This window comes from Thamnophis sirtalis, unplaced genomic scaffold (genome assembly GCF_051295495.1).
Source record: "Thamnophis sirtalis isolate CommonGarterSnake01/CBP01778 unplaced genomic scaffold, rThaSir2_p1.2 scaffold_4, whole genome shotgun sequence".
In the NCBI taxonomy this organism is placed as follows: Eukaryota; Metazoa; Chordata; class Lepidosauria; order Squamata; family Natricidae; genus Thamnophis; species Thamnophis sirtalis.
The window spans coordinates 132,398,277-132,413,069 of record NW_028261384.1 but is presented as its reverse complement, the minus strand read 5'-3'; the positions used below and the strand labels follow the sequence as shown (position 1 = coordinate 132,413,069).

General features: G+C 43.9%; 2 protein-coding genes across 2 annotated transcripts; both read left to right on the top strand.

Annotated features, from left to right (window-relative positions):
* The first annotated feature begins 1,493 nt into the window (after positions 1-1,493).
* Positions 1,494-2,420, top strand: LOC106546142 (olfactory receptor 10G6-like). The gene has a single exon (XM_014062927.2). It carries the CDS (start codon positions 1,494-1,496, stop codon positions 2,418-2,420), a length of 927 nt encoding a protein of 308 aa, XP_013918402.2.
* Positions 2,421-11,938: 9,518 nt separating this feature from the next.
* LOC148046683 (olfactory receptor 10G6-like) lies at positions 11,939-12,865 on the top strand. The gene has a single exon (XM_087714886.1). The coding sequence runs from the start codon at positions 11,939-11,941 to the stop codon at positions 12,863-12,865; it is 927 nt and encodes a 308-aa protein (XP_087571012.1).
* Positions 12,866-14,793: the final 1,928 nt, after the last annotated feature.

Below are 14,793 nucleotides of genomic sequence, written 5' to 3'. Positions count from 1 at the left end.
AGAACAGGACATAAGGATTCAGTGTTATTGGAGGATTGAAATATTAAATGAAATGTCAGTATGTGGTTATGTATTAAATTTTGGTATATTTTATGATGAAGGACATTTAAATAATTATAGTCAAATATAAATGGAGGTACAAAGGTAACATGTATAAATATTTGAGTTAAGGTACTTGAGTTAATATGAATTATGTTTGATGACTGTGGAAGAGATGCACAAAAACCATTTGTAACCAACTGATACACTTCCTACAGTATGTAAGGAAGGAAGATTTTATATGTTGTGTTTGTGTTTTGAAAAAAAAATTAAAAAGCAGAATAACTGATTAACAAAGTTGGAAGGGACTTTGGAGGTCTTCTAGTCCAACCCCCTGCTCAGGCAGGAAACCCTACATCACTTCAGACAAATGGTTGTCCAATCTGTTCTTAAAAAGCCTCCAGTGATTTAGCATTCACAACTTCTGGAGGCAAGCTGTTCCATTGGTTAATTGTTCTAACTGTCAGGAAATTTCTTCTTAGTTCCAACTTGCTTCTCTCCTAACAGGTTAACAGAGTTGGAAGGGACTTTCTAGATCATCTAGTCCAACCCCCTTCCCAAGCAGGAGACCATACACCATTTCTGACAAATAGAGGTCCAATCTCTTCTTGAAAACTTCCAGTGATGAAGCTCCCACACCTTCTGAAGGCAAACTGTTCCATTGGTTGATTGTTCTCACAGTCAGGAAATTTCTCCTTACTTCCAGATTGAATCTCTCCTTGACCAGTTTCCATCCATTATTCTTTGTCTGGTCTTTGGGTGCTTTGGAAAAATAGCTTGACCCCCTCCTCTCTGTGGTAGCCCCTCAAATATTGGAACACTGTTAGCATGTCTTCCCTGGTCCTTCTCTTCACTAGACTAGCCAAACCGAGTACTTGCAACTGTTCATGGTATTTTTTAGCCTCCAGTCCCCTAATTCCTTGATAGGTTTCTATCCATTGCTTCTTGTTCTACCTTCAGATGCTTTGGAGAATAGGTTGAACTCCTCTTTTTTCCGCCTAAAACATCATTAACTCCAAAATTTTGTCTCGGATTTTGAAAGGCATGTGTTTTCCCCATTTATTTTTATGAGGAACTGACAAAGAAGTTGGCCCTAGCTAGAGATACATACATCTATAAGGCTAGAATTTTAACAAGAAAGAACTAATTATATGGTTGAAGATGTGACTGACATAATGTTAGTTCCATCTAAGGTATCCAGTGGCTTCTTTTTGACATGGACATTGTTTTTTTAGAACTGTTATACTTTCCAAATGCCTGGGAAATAACTGAGAGATCACACTGTTATGTAGGGGTGGTGTTGACATTAACAATTGGAATCCATTAAACCTCCTTAGGCCATAAAGGCAAAACGTGGAGAATGAAAATAAGTTTCTCGGTTAAGAACTATCTGGAAATGAAACATTTCTCCTAAAATTCTCTCACTCCTCAAAGTGCCTCAGAAAAGCAGATACATGGACTGCTCAAATCAAACAATCCCAGACAATTTTGTCCTCTCTGGGTTCCCATATCCAGAAGAATTTACGCTCCCCTTGATTTTCTTCTTCTCGGTCATGTTTGCTCTCACTCTTGCTGGAAATTCACTGATCATCTTGGTAGTGATCTCTGACCTTCGACTCCACAAGCCCATGTATTGGTTCCTGTGTCATCTCTCCACCCTGGACATGGCCTTCTCAGCAGTGGTGGTCCCTACTATTATTGCAGGATTCAACCTTAGGGAGAATATGATCTCTTTTTCTGGATGTGTGACTCAAATATTTTTCTTCAACTTCTTGGGATGTGCGGAAAGCTTACTCTTCACCTTGATGGCTTACGACCGCTTCTTGGCCATCTGTAAACCACTCCACTATGGCAACATCATGAACTGGAGACTCTGTCTCATCCTTTCCTTGGGTACCATAATTGGTGGTTGCCTCAACTCTACATTTCAGACTTCGCTCACCTTTCTGTTGCCTTATGGACAAAGAAACCATATTGACTATGTCTTCTGCGACATTCCCGCCATATTGAAGTTGGCTTGTGCTGATACAAAGCTTAATGAGTTGATGACCTTCATTGATGTTGGCCTTGTAGCAATGACTTGCTTTCTCCTTATCCTAGCATCCTATGTTTACATCATCATGGCTATTCTGAGAATTAGTAGCCATGAAGGACGGCGCCGAACCTTCTCAACTTGTACCGCCCATCTTACCGTGGTGGTCATATACTACCTGCCTGTGATGTACCATTATCTGAGACCAACTTCTCAGGACTCCATGGATGGTGTGGTGAGCATGTTCTACACCACAGTAACCCCTTTGTTGAACCCATTAATATATACCCTTAGGAACAAAGAGATGAAAACTTCTCTGCTGAAACTCTGGGGTGGGAATCCAGAATAGGTAGCAGAAAATATGTTAAACAATTTTTATATGTATTTTTTAAAAATACAAATGTTCAGTAGTCATGTTTTGAATGTGGAAACTATCCTATTTTAGGGGCTCTTCTAATTTTTGAGGAACTGTTAAGAAATTGGAGCTAGATTAATTTTTAGAAAAGGCAGATTTTTTTAAAAAAAAGAGTAGAACCACAGCGAGAATCACATACGCACAAAATTGGAAGAATAAAAATATACAGAGGAAAATGTGATAAAAAAAAGTTTTGGAGTGTGCTGAGATGGACAGACTCACAAAAGAAATAAAGGATAAAGGAGAATCTGATTACCGTATTATTTGGTTTGGAATATGTGGTATAAATGGCTAGAGGAAAAGAACAAAAAAGCATTAAGGGAAGAAAGATCAAGAAACTAGAAAATAATTATAAAGCTGCATAAATGTACAAGATAAAAAAATGTAAGATGCATTGTATATGAAATAGTACACCAATGGATTGATATGTATAAAAGAAATATATGTACACATAGATTGATATAAGATGTATTGTATATACATTAGTACATTAACAGACTAATATGTATAAAGAAAGTATAAATACATAGTATGTATGGACATAAGAGGGATTGTAGATAAATTAATATATTAATAGACTATTATGTATAAAATAAATATATGTACACAGCAGTGGTGGGCTTCAAATAATTTACCAACCAGTTCTCTGCCCTAATGACCAGCTGGGTAGGCAGGGCTCGGTGGTCATGTGATCATGTGGGTGTGGCCAAGTCAATGTCACTCAGGTCAATGGGCACTTCGCCTTAGTTTTACAATGGTAAGAAGGGTTAACCGGAGAGGCAGTTTCTGTAAGCAGGGCAATAAAGATTAGGCTAGAAACAACCCCAGAATGTTTCCTTCCTGCCTTCCTTATAGGATTAGCTCTTTAAAGTGGGAAAAAAAGAAAATATTTCTTCCAACAACTGGTTCTCCGAACTGCTTAGAAAGTTACCAACCGGTTCTCCCGAATAGGTGCGAACCGGCTGAATCCCACTACTGGTTCACAGGTATGGACAAAAATGGTATAATTGAGGTATACCAATGTGGAAATGTTGCAAAGATGATAATTGTATTAAAAAACTGGAAAAAAAACCAGTTCAATATTTTTTAAAATAAAAATTTTTTTTTAAAAAAAAAGAGTAGAGAAATAGCTCCTTTCATACAAACTAGGCCAGGGATGTGAACCTCAATCTGGTCTGCAGGGTGCTTACATCTGGACCAGCCTGCAGTCTAAACACCTGCTTCTCACCCAAGAAACTTCTTCAGCTTCTCCCCACCATCCAGTCAGAACTGAAGAAGCTTCTTGGATGAGAAGCAAAACGTCTTCAAAGGGGGGAAAAACAAGAAAGCCCAGTTGCCCCTTAAAAAAGCACCTTTGTATCTCAACCCTGATACTCTTACAATAACGCTAGTATTTTTCAGAGGAGCAAAATGTGTTATGGTTCTGCATACTCTTGTCAAGGATGTAGAGATCTGCATGCAGCCATCCTCTATGGAAAATTATGTCAAGAATTCTATCAAGAAAAAAACAACCAAGATTTTATTTTCCATATTAAATTTCCTTGAGGAGTAATTGAGTAATATATTCTGATGTTCCTCTAAATTATCAATTGGACCATGATTGGATCATGGGATGGACATGTAGGTGCTGGGCAGGGACCTATATGTCCCTGAGGTGGCGCAGTGGTTAAATGCAGCACTGCAGGCTACTTCAGCTGACTGCAGTTCAGCAGTTCGGCTGTTCAAATCTCACCAGCTCAGGGTTGACTCAGCCTTCCATCCTTCCGAGGTGGGTAAAATGAGGACCCGGATTGTTGGGGGCAATATTCTGAGGGCTGAAAGCCCTATGAAGCGGTATATAAGTCTAACTACTATTGCTATTGCTATTTTGGGTGGAGAAAACATGGGAACTTTCAGATTCGAGTTTTCCCAGATGTGGTTTATAGGTTTTATAGGTTTTAGGTTTTATTAACACTTATAGGCCGCCCTTTTCCCTGAGGGGACTCAGGGCAGCTTACATAAAATGAGGGGAAGGGATACACAAACAATAACACATACAAAACATAAAGTAAAATAATAAGCAACATTCATTCATCATTCGGGTGGGGGCAGTTATCGTTGTCCCCAGGCCTGGCGGGCTAGCCAGGTCTTAAGGGCTGTGCGGAAGGCCTGGACGGAGGTGAGGGTACGAATCTCCATGGGGAGATCGTTCCAAAGGGTCGGAGCTACTACTGAGAAGGCTCTCCTCCTTGTAGTTGCCAGTCGGCACTGACTGGCAGATGGAACTCGGAGGAGGCCTAATCTATGAGATCTAATTGGTCGCAGGGAGGTAATTGGCAGAAGGCGGTCTCTCAAGTACGCAGACCCACTACCATGAAGGGCTTTATGAGTGACAAGTAGCACCTTGAAGTGCACCCGGAGATCAACAGGTAGCCAGCGCAGCTCGCGGAGGATAGGTGTTATGTGGGTGAACCGAGGTGCACCCACAATCACTCGCGCGGCTGCGTTCTGGACTAGCTGAAGTCGCCGGATGCTCTTCAAGGGCAGCCCCATGTAGAGCACATTGCAATATTCCAGCCTAGAGGTCACAAGGGCACGAGTGACTGTTGTGAGGGCCTCCCGATTCAGGTAGGGTTGCAACTGGCGCACCAGGCGAACCTGGGCAAATGTCCCCCTGGTCACAGCCGTCAAATGATGGTTGAAAGTCAGCTGTGGGTCCAGGAGGACTCCCAAGTTGCGAACCCTCTCTGAGGGGTGTAAAATTTGACCCCCCAGCCTGAGCGATGGAACACTGGTCGAATTGTTGGGAGGAAAACACAACAGCCACTCGGTCTTCTCCGGGTTGAGTACAAGCTTGTTAGCCCTCATCCAGTCCATAACGGCCTCAAGACCCCGGTTCATCACATCCACCGCTTCATTGAGTTGGCATGGGGCGGACAGATACAACTGGGTATCGTCCGCATATTGATGGTATCTTATCTCGTGCCTTCGAATGATCTCACCCAGCGGTTTCATGTAGATGTTGAATAGTAGGGGGGATAAGACCGAACCCTGCGGCACCCCATATGTTAGGGGCCTAGGGGTCGATCTCTGCCCCCCCACTAACACCGACTGCGACCTGTCCGAGAGGTAGGAGGAGAACCACCGTAACACAGTGCCTCCCACTCCCACCTCCCGCAGTCGTCGCAGAAGGATACCATGGTCGATGGTATCGAAAGCCGCCGAGAGGTCGAGGAGAACCAGGATGGAGGGATGGCCTCCATCTCTGGCTCTCCAAAGATCATCGGTCAATGCGACCAAAGCGGTTTCTGTGCTGTAACCAGGTCTGAAGCCTGACTGGAAGGGGTCGAGATAACTTGCTTCCTCCAAGGACCGCTGAAGCTGGAAGGCCACCACCTTCTCAACAACCTTCCCAACAAAAGGGAGGTTGGAGACTGGACGGTAGTTGTTAAGGACAGCTGGATCCAAAGATGGTTTCTTCAGGAGGGGTCTCACCACCGCCGCTTTTAGCGTGGCGGGGAAGTGCCCCTCCCGAAGAGAGGTGGTAACAACCACCTGGATCCAGCCTCGTGTCACCTCACTGCTGTTGACAACCAGCCATGAGGGACACGGGTCCAGTACACAGGTGGAGGCACTTACAGCCCTCATGGCCTTGTCCACATCCCCAGGGGCAACATCCTGAAACTCAACCCAGAGGTGGTCTACCTCATCCTCTTGTGCCTCGGCTGAAACTGCGGAGATGGAGTCCAAATCCGACCGAAACCGAGCAATTTTGTCTGCTAAGAATTGGGCATAATCCTCAGCTCTACCCTGCAAGGGTTCCCCCGTATCCCTCCTATTTAGGAGGGAATGGGTTATCCTAAACAGGGCGGCTGGGCAGGACTCAGCGGACGCAACCAAGGTGGCAATGTGGGATCTTTTCGCTGCCCTAAGTGCCCTGATGTATTCCTTGGTGCTGGTTGTTAACATTGCTCGGTTCGATTCGGATTTGTCGGACCTCCATAGGTGTTCTAGGCGTCTCCTCCGGCGCTTCATCTCCCGGAGCTCCTCGGTGAACCAAGGGGGTCTCCGGGATCCGCCGCCTCGGAGGGGCCGTAGTGGCGCAATCCGGTCAAGGGTCTCCGATGCTGCTGAGTGCCAGGCAGCAACCAGAGTCTCTACCGGACTGTGGGCAAAGTATCAGGAATGACCCCAAACTCCGTCTGGAACCTTAACGGCTCCATAAGTCGCCTGGGGCGGAACCACCTGGTCGGTTCCTCCTCCCTACAGTGGGGGTTTGGTCTCCGGAAGTCGAGCTTCAGTAGGCAGTGGTCTGACCACGACAGGGGTATGATCTCATTACCCCTCAGACCAAGATCACAAATCCACTGCTCCGAGAGGAATACGAGGTCGAGCATGTGACCCGCTGAGTGGGTTGGGCCCCAGATTACCTGGGTCAAGCCCATGGCCATCATGGAAGCCATGAACTCCTGCGCCCCATCAGAGTGTTAGCCGAGCGACGGCAAATTGAAGTCCCCCAAGACCATAAGTCTAGGGAACTCAATTGCTAGCTCGGCTACCGACTCGAGGAGCGAGGGGAGGGCTGCTGCAACGCTGTTGGGAGGCAGGTACATTAACAGCAGACCCACTTGACCCTTGAGGTCCAACTTTACCAGCAGAGACTCACACCCGACAAGCTCCGGAGCAGGGATCCTACGAGGTGCTAACGACTCCCGGATAACAATAGCCACACCCCCACCCCTTCTCTGGGCTCTCGGCTGGTGCAGCACCTGAAATCCTTCTGGGCACATCTCTATGAGAGGGACTCCTCCCTCCGGGCCCAGCCAGGTTTCAGTAATACATGCCAGGTCTGCCCTCTCGTCTAAAATTAAGTCCCGGACGAGAGGAGCCTTGTGAACCACAGACCTGGCATTTAGCGACAGCAGCCTGAGACCAGGGTCCTGATTACTTGTGCCATCTGGCCTCGGAGTGGGACTCATAGGGCCGGAAGGAGGGATCTCTGTAACGTAGCGAACCCTCCTTCCCCGGTAATGGCCAGCCCTAAAGTCCCCGCCATATCTGCCCCTCCCTGTTACGACCGTAATGCTCCGACCCTCTCCCGTGTCTCTGGTCCCCTCAACCACCCCCGTGCCCCCCGCATTCCCCGGCAGGTCCTCCGAATCATACATACTCATGCACTCACCCAGGCAATCCCCACGTAGCAGTTAAAAACACAAAAATTACAACAATAATAATAGTAAAAAGTGGGACATTCATTCATCCCATACATATCCCATGCATATCCCGTACAAAAAGAAAGAAGAAAAGACGAAAGAAAAGGAAGAAAAAGAAGATAAATTGCGCAGTTGATTAAAATTGCAAGATCAGATAACATAACTGGCTCTCAGCGTTCAGGATGGTTAGAATAGCTGGAGACCAGTTGAAGTTCAAGTAAGATATATGGAGGAGTGTCTTATATCCCCCTCTTCTTCTGTAAGTTTGAAAAGGTCCAACAAGGCCGGAACAGTCCAAGATGGCAAACGGCTTTCTTGTGCAGGCACTGTCCAGGGCAATGCCACAAGGGTAGTAACAGATAGTAATAGTGGCAATAGTCAGAGCCAGGTGGAGGTGTGCCAGCAAGCCTAGGAATCCAAAGGCCGTGGCAAGAAGAGGCCGGATGTTAAAATGCCACAATGAAGAGTAGTCCAGTGCCAGGCAGAAAACACAGGGGGAAGCTTTGCAGCAGTGGGGACAGGCAAAGATGGAGTCACCTCTGAGGAGCCACCTGACCAAACAATAGCGGGGGAGGGGGCAATGGCGGGGCAAAAACGAGGCCGAACAAGGAGGAGAGCCATCCGGAGGGACTGCCGCGGCACCAGGCAAAGCCAGCCGCCCAACTTTCTCAGTCCCAACAATAATTCTGTCCATCTACTCTCTCTCCGAAGCAATAGTAGCCAGGCAAAGCCCCCAGGAGGTACAGCCAGCACTCTCACCCTCAGCAATATTCTTATCTGTCCGCTCTCTCTCCGGGATGATGGCGGCCGAGCAGAGCCCCCAGGAAGCTCAGCCAACAGTCCCAACGATTCCTCCGTCCGTCCGCTCACACTCCGGGGCGATGGCAAACAAACAAAGTCCCCAGGAGGTGCAGCCAGCAGAACAAGGACACCGAAGCCGTTGGAGAATGCTGAAGGACGCCGCCACCAAAGGAAAACACCGAAGCATGCTACTGCCGCTCCCAGCGTGGCATCACCTCCCCCACCGCCGAGCAGCACAGGCAGCACACAGACCTCCGGCGTTTGAGCAAACCGGGGCCGCCCGAAAACGGTGGCCCCCGCAAAGGTCTGGCCTCTTCGGATCCCCCAGACTCCGGGCATCCCTGAGGACCCCTTCACAGAAGGTGCAAGTTGATATTTTGGGGTTTCCAGCGTTTTTCCGTCTAAGTTAGCGCGGAGAAGAGCACCTAGCAGCCATCTCTAATCTCGCACATGCGCAGCCCTTGTGCCAATATGACATCTCTAATCAAATGGAACTTTGAGCTTTGGAGTCTTCTTCTATTAGGGGTGTTACTTGTAACCCTGACACATGAATTTCCTTGTCGAGGAATGCGTTCTGGAGCATAATGATTTATTTATGGTGGTTCAACATCAGTTTTTACAGCAACTAACTATTGGTAGCCCTCAGAGTACAACCGTCATGGCTATTCTACTATGCATTTTCTATTGTGGGGAAATAGGAGGAGGGATTGTAGGAGTGAGATGGGATGTAGCCATAGCAACATTCTTTCTAGGAAGCCAAGGTCATCCTTTGTCTTTTCACCTCTGCACCTGACCGGAACTGGATGCGTGGAACTGCCAGCATGGGAGTGGAAGATTGGACTATGTGATGGGACTTGTGGGTGTAGGGGCAAGATCTTGAACTTTCAACTGGGTGGAAAACCCAGGAAGCTTTCAGATTCGGGTTTTCCACAGATGTGCCAGCATGTCTCTCTTAATAAATTGGAACTTTGAGGAATACATTTTCTTGGACTCTGATTTAATTTTGGATGATATTTGGAACCCTGACAACCTGCCAATTTTGGACATACTGCGCAGGCAGTCCTCGGCTGACAACAGTAGTGACCATTCAAAGTTACAAAAGCACTGAAAAAAAGTGACTTATGGCTGTTTTACACTGTTACAACCTTTGATCATATGTTCATGTGATCAAAATTCAGATGGTTCATCCTTATGACCATTGCTGTGTCCCAAAGTGATACAATCCCCGTTTTTCTCAATGGAAAACAGGATTATATAAATCAAGTCACTTATTCAAGTGCTTTTCTCGATGCTTGCACACGAACGGAGAATGTTGACTAAAACAGAAACGGAACGTTGACATCTGCAACCAGGGCGTCGCACCATCAGTCTTTTATCTGCAGGAGGAGATCCTAACGAGCAACAGCTGCTCGTTATCATCTTCTGTGAGTCCTCAATTGTTCCTTACATTGGTCAGCCCTTCTCCTGCGTGCATCCCAAAACAACTCACAGGAGGTTTCTGTGTCAGCCTCTCTCACTAATCCAAGACTCAGTCATTACCTGAGGACCAATTAGTCTCTCTGAGCCCTGCTCGGAGTCAGAACCCTGTCCAGGACCCTCCGCCTCCTCCAGGCCTGACTCATAGGGCCCCTCACTGTCAGAGTCTAATAGCAGCTCCAAAGGCTCCTGCCGAGCCACAACAGGTTGTTATGTGAATACTAAAGTCATTAAGTAAACTCATGGTTCACCATAGGCCTGGCTTTGCTGAAAATTGGAAATCACTGCCAGCTTTCAGCAAAAACTATCATAAAACACTTGGATTGCTATAAACAGGTAGAGGATAATTAATTAGATCAATAACTAATTGTTCTCTTCAATTGTTATGTCTGAACTTTCAAGCTAGTCTATTGTTGAAAATAATTGTGCCCCAGTTGAATTTCTGAAGATCATAATTGCCTTTCTCCTAAGTTAGCAATATTCTAAAATAATACTCAATGGAATTTGATGGAACACTCAACATCATTCCTTTCCCCAATGCTGGGTAATGAAGACATTGTGTTCAATAAACACACAACATTTAAAAGATGTCATGGGAGAAATATAGCAATGTTGCAGCAGGATACATGAGTGTCTAATTCTCCATTCCAAACAGAGAGTCCATATCTTCAAAGAATCCATAATATCTCCATAATATACTGCATCTTCCGTAGACGAGAAAGGGAGAGAACATCTAATCCGAATTAAGAAGGAATCAATGCAATATCTTACAAAACTAGAACACAGAAGCTTACCACAAGCCAACAATTCACAACAGCTGATCTCATTTTTGGAATTTCTGAAATCTTATTTTGTGATTCATGCAATTCATTCTCTCCGATATCATTTTGGAAAGTAACCTTAACATCTCCCACAAACCCCCGCCCCAGCATTTTCAATTTGGTTGAAGATCTCCTGGCTGCAACTGGGGAAAAAATGCAGTCTGCTTTTCATAAAATGCCCAAGAGCAGTTGAACGGCATGTTATAAAGCTAAACATCGGAAACTACTAAGTAAATGGAATGGTCTCCTTGTTGCTATTAGTTGCGAAGTTGTCTCCGACCCATCACGACCCCAAGGACAACGTTCCTCCAGGTCTTCCTGTCCTCTACCATTCTCTGGATTCCATTGAAGTTCACACCGGCTGCTTCAGTGACTCCATCCAGCCACCTCATTCTCTGTTGTCCCCTTCTTCTTTTGCCATCAATCGTTCCCAGCATTAGGACTCCCGTGAGTCCTTCCTTCTCATTAGGTGGCCAAAGTTTTTGAGTTTTATCTTCAGGATCTGGCCTTCTAAAGAGCAGTCGGGGTTGATCTCCTTTAGGACTGACCGGTTTGATCGCCTTGCAGTCCAAGGGACTCACAGGAGTCTTCTCCAACACTCATGGTCTCCTTAGTATTGTGTTATGACCAATGATTGATTGTTATGATTTACGATTAAAATGATTGGAATATCACCTATTCGTATCTTCTGCAGACCATATCTAGTCAAAAAACACAACATTATGGTAAGGCAAATAGTAATAGATGCCAGATACTTTCCAAATTTGTAGATATTCAGGGGTGCCAAAGAGAATTTGCTAAATAAGTTTCACTTCAAGATATTTTCCTAGAAGCATCCGTTTCTTAGCTAAAGGATCTGCTCACAATTTTGGTAGTTAGATGATAGAGAGATAGGAAATAAAAAGTAAAAATAATAGTTCTCTGTCCAATACATTGAATATTGATTTAACGTTTTTCTAAACATAACCCCCCCATAACATATGACAGAAAGAGGGTAATGTAACGTTGTTTTATAGATCTGCATAGTAAGTAAATTCAAGTCCTACAAAATGCACAGAACCGGTTAGGGATGTCTATCCAATAGGAAATATCTCCAGACAACTGGCCTCTTAGTGTAGCTCATTCAGCCAAGACATCAAGGATATAGAAGAATAACTGACACATGGAATGTCCAAACCAATCAGCTCCACATGACTTTATCCTTTCTGGATTTCCATATCCAGAAGGGTTCAAGCTACCCTTGCTGCTGTTCTTCTCCATCATGTTTGCTCTCACCCTTACTGGAAATTCTCTAATTATCTTGGTGGTGATCTCTGACCTTCAGCTGCACAAGCCCATGTACTGGTTCCTCTGTCATCTCTCTGTCCTGGACATGGCCTTCTCAGCCGTGGTGGTTCCCAAAGTGATTGCAGGGTTCACTTCCAGTGGGAAAGTCATCTCCTTTGCCGGTTGCGTTACACAGGTATTGTTTCTGAACTCTTTTGGATGTGCAGAATCTTTTCTTTACACCTTGATGGCTTATGACCGCTTCTTGGCCATTTGTAAACCACTCCACTATACCAACATCATGAGTTGGAAGGTCTGTCTCATTCTCTCCTTGGGTACCATAATTGGAGGCAGCCTCAACTCTTCATTTCTGACATCACTCACCTTTCATTTGCCTTATGGAGAGAACAACTATATTGACTATGTTTTCTGTGATGTTCCATCCATTCTGAAGCTGGCTTGTGTTGATGTAAAATTCAGTGAATTGATGATCATCGTTGACATGGGTTTCATTGGAATGGCCTGCTTTGTCCTCATCCTGGCATCTTATGCTTACATTGTTGCAGCCATTTTGAAAATTAGTAGCAGTGAAGGACGACACAGAGCCTTCTCTACTTGCACTGCCCATCTAACTGTGGTGTTCATATACTACCTGCCTTTGTTTTATCGTTATTTGAGGCCAGATTCTCATGACTCCATGGATAGTGTGGTAAGCATGTTCTACACCACCATCACCCCATTGTTGAATCCATTGATATATACACTTAGGAACAAGGAGATGAAAACTGCTCTGGTGAAACTCTGTAGTGGGAATCCAGAATAGACAATATGAAGTACGTCTACCTTTTATGTTTTGTAAAGAAACATGGTGCATTCTTAAGTTTAATGGTCTGTAGAGATTCTCAGTCACCCAGATCATGGTTGTCCCAAAACTGGTTTTTTTTTGTCCAGGAGGCACAGGACTTTCTTGTTTTTTTTTCTTTTGAGGACATTTTGCTTCTCATCCAAGAAGCTTCTTCAGGTCTGACACGACAGTGAGGAATTGAAGGATTTATATTCCTTGCAGAGAGCTGGTCATTGGCATCCTTTTAGATAGTCATTGAGGCTGCTTGGAGGTTTATCAGTGTCCATGGGGTCACCTGAATAGTGCTCCTGGTTCCTGTAGTCTGCATTTTTTCCTCTTGAAAACCATCCCTACTCTCACACCATTCAAAAGATGTTCATCCCAAATTGTATAGCTAAAGGTCTGTAGAGGTTCTCAGTCATCCAGTCATCCATGGTTGTTCCAAAGGTCCTCTTTTAGGAGGCAACTGGACTTTCTTAGTTTTTCTTTTGTCAGGTTTACACCATCATTTCAGGATGGAAAACTGAGGTATTTTATGGATCTATTGAAAGTTGACCACTCTTAAAGTATGAATATAGCTAGTCAAATTTCATAGAAAGCCACAAGGAGCTCATGGGAAGTTTGGGGATGTGTCTTGCACTGTGTCCTAGTTAATCTAGGAGTTGAAGATGATCTGCTTAGAGGTGTAAAGAATCAATATCGTAAGTTGGATCAATGGTCCTTCAACCTGCAGATGGTTTCAAGAGAAAGCTTGAGCAGATGCCCAGGAAAGCTCCTGAGATGTGAGCCATTTTGAAGGAAGCCTAAAGTTTAAAAAGCAACCATTCCCTTTAGATGCTGCTGTCTTCTTCTCCTAGGGAAGTTCTCATCCAACCAGACCTTGAAAAACAGTGGTTGACAAAGTTCTTTTTCAGCCAGCTTCTATGAGCTCTACGAACTTTGACACGGAAGAAGATGAATTCCATCAAATCAACCTCTCCACTCTGTCTCATTAGACTATTTGACATTCCACACTGTCTCTTACAAGGCCTGGGTGAGTAGCTTTCTACACATAGGGTTAGGAATACAAATAGAATGAGCATTATTTCTTTAGCAAGGAAAATAAAGCAGGAAAGGTTAACTTGATTACTTTATTTTTTTTTTAATAAGTGTTTTTTAATTTTAGTTTAAAACAGGTATACATCTTTCTTTACATCTGTAAAAAATATATCAATCAATTACAGATAAGTTTTGGTACATCTCCTCCATAGTCAACCGACATAACTCATATTAACTAAGGCATTATTATATATCCATTTTCATTTAACTGTAATTATTATTTAGCAATATTGATAAAAGTAATAATCTTGACCAATCCCTGCCCACACCGGTGGGAGAGGAAAAAATCAAAAAGAGGAAAAAAAAAAGGAAAAAAAGGACAGATAAAAATAAAAATTAAAATAAAAAATAAAAAATAAAAATAATACAAAAAAGACAAAAACGACAAGAGAGAAGGCAGGAAAACGAAACAAAACACAGGTGTCTATCATGGAAAAAAAAAGAAGTATATCAACTGGTTACAACATGCTTTGGTGCTTCTCTTCCATTAACTCATATTAATTCAAATATCTTAACTCGAATATTTACCATATCAACATCATTATACCTCCAGTTTTAATTACCTATGGTTGTTTAAACATCCTTCATCCTTAGCTATGCATTACATAATTAATCCATAATACATGCTGACAATTCATTTACTTATTTATAAAATCCTCTATTATCATCAAATCCTCATATCCTATTTTAGCTGGACATCCATAATATTTAGTTATATCATATATCATAACATTTTCCCAGTATTGATTAACATTTGATTGTATGTATTTTATTTAGTTTTTAATAGTGATAATTATTGTATTTAATAC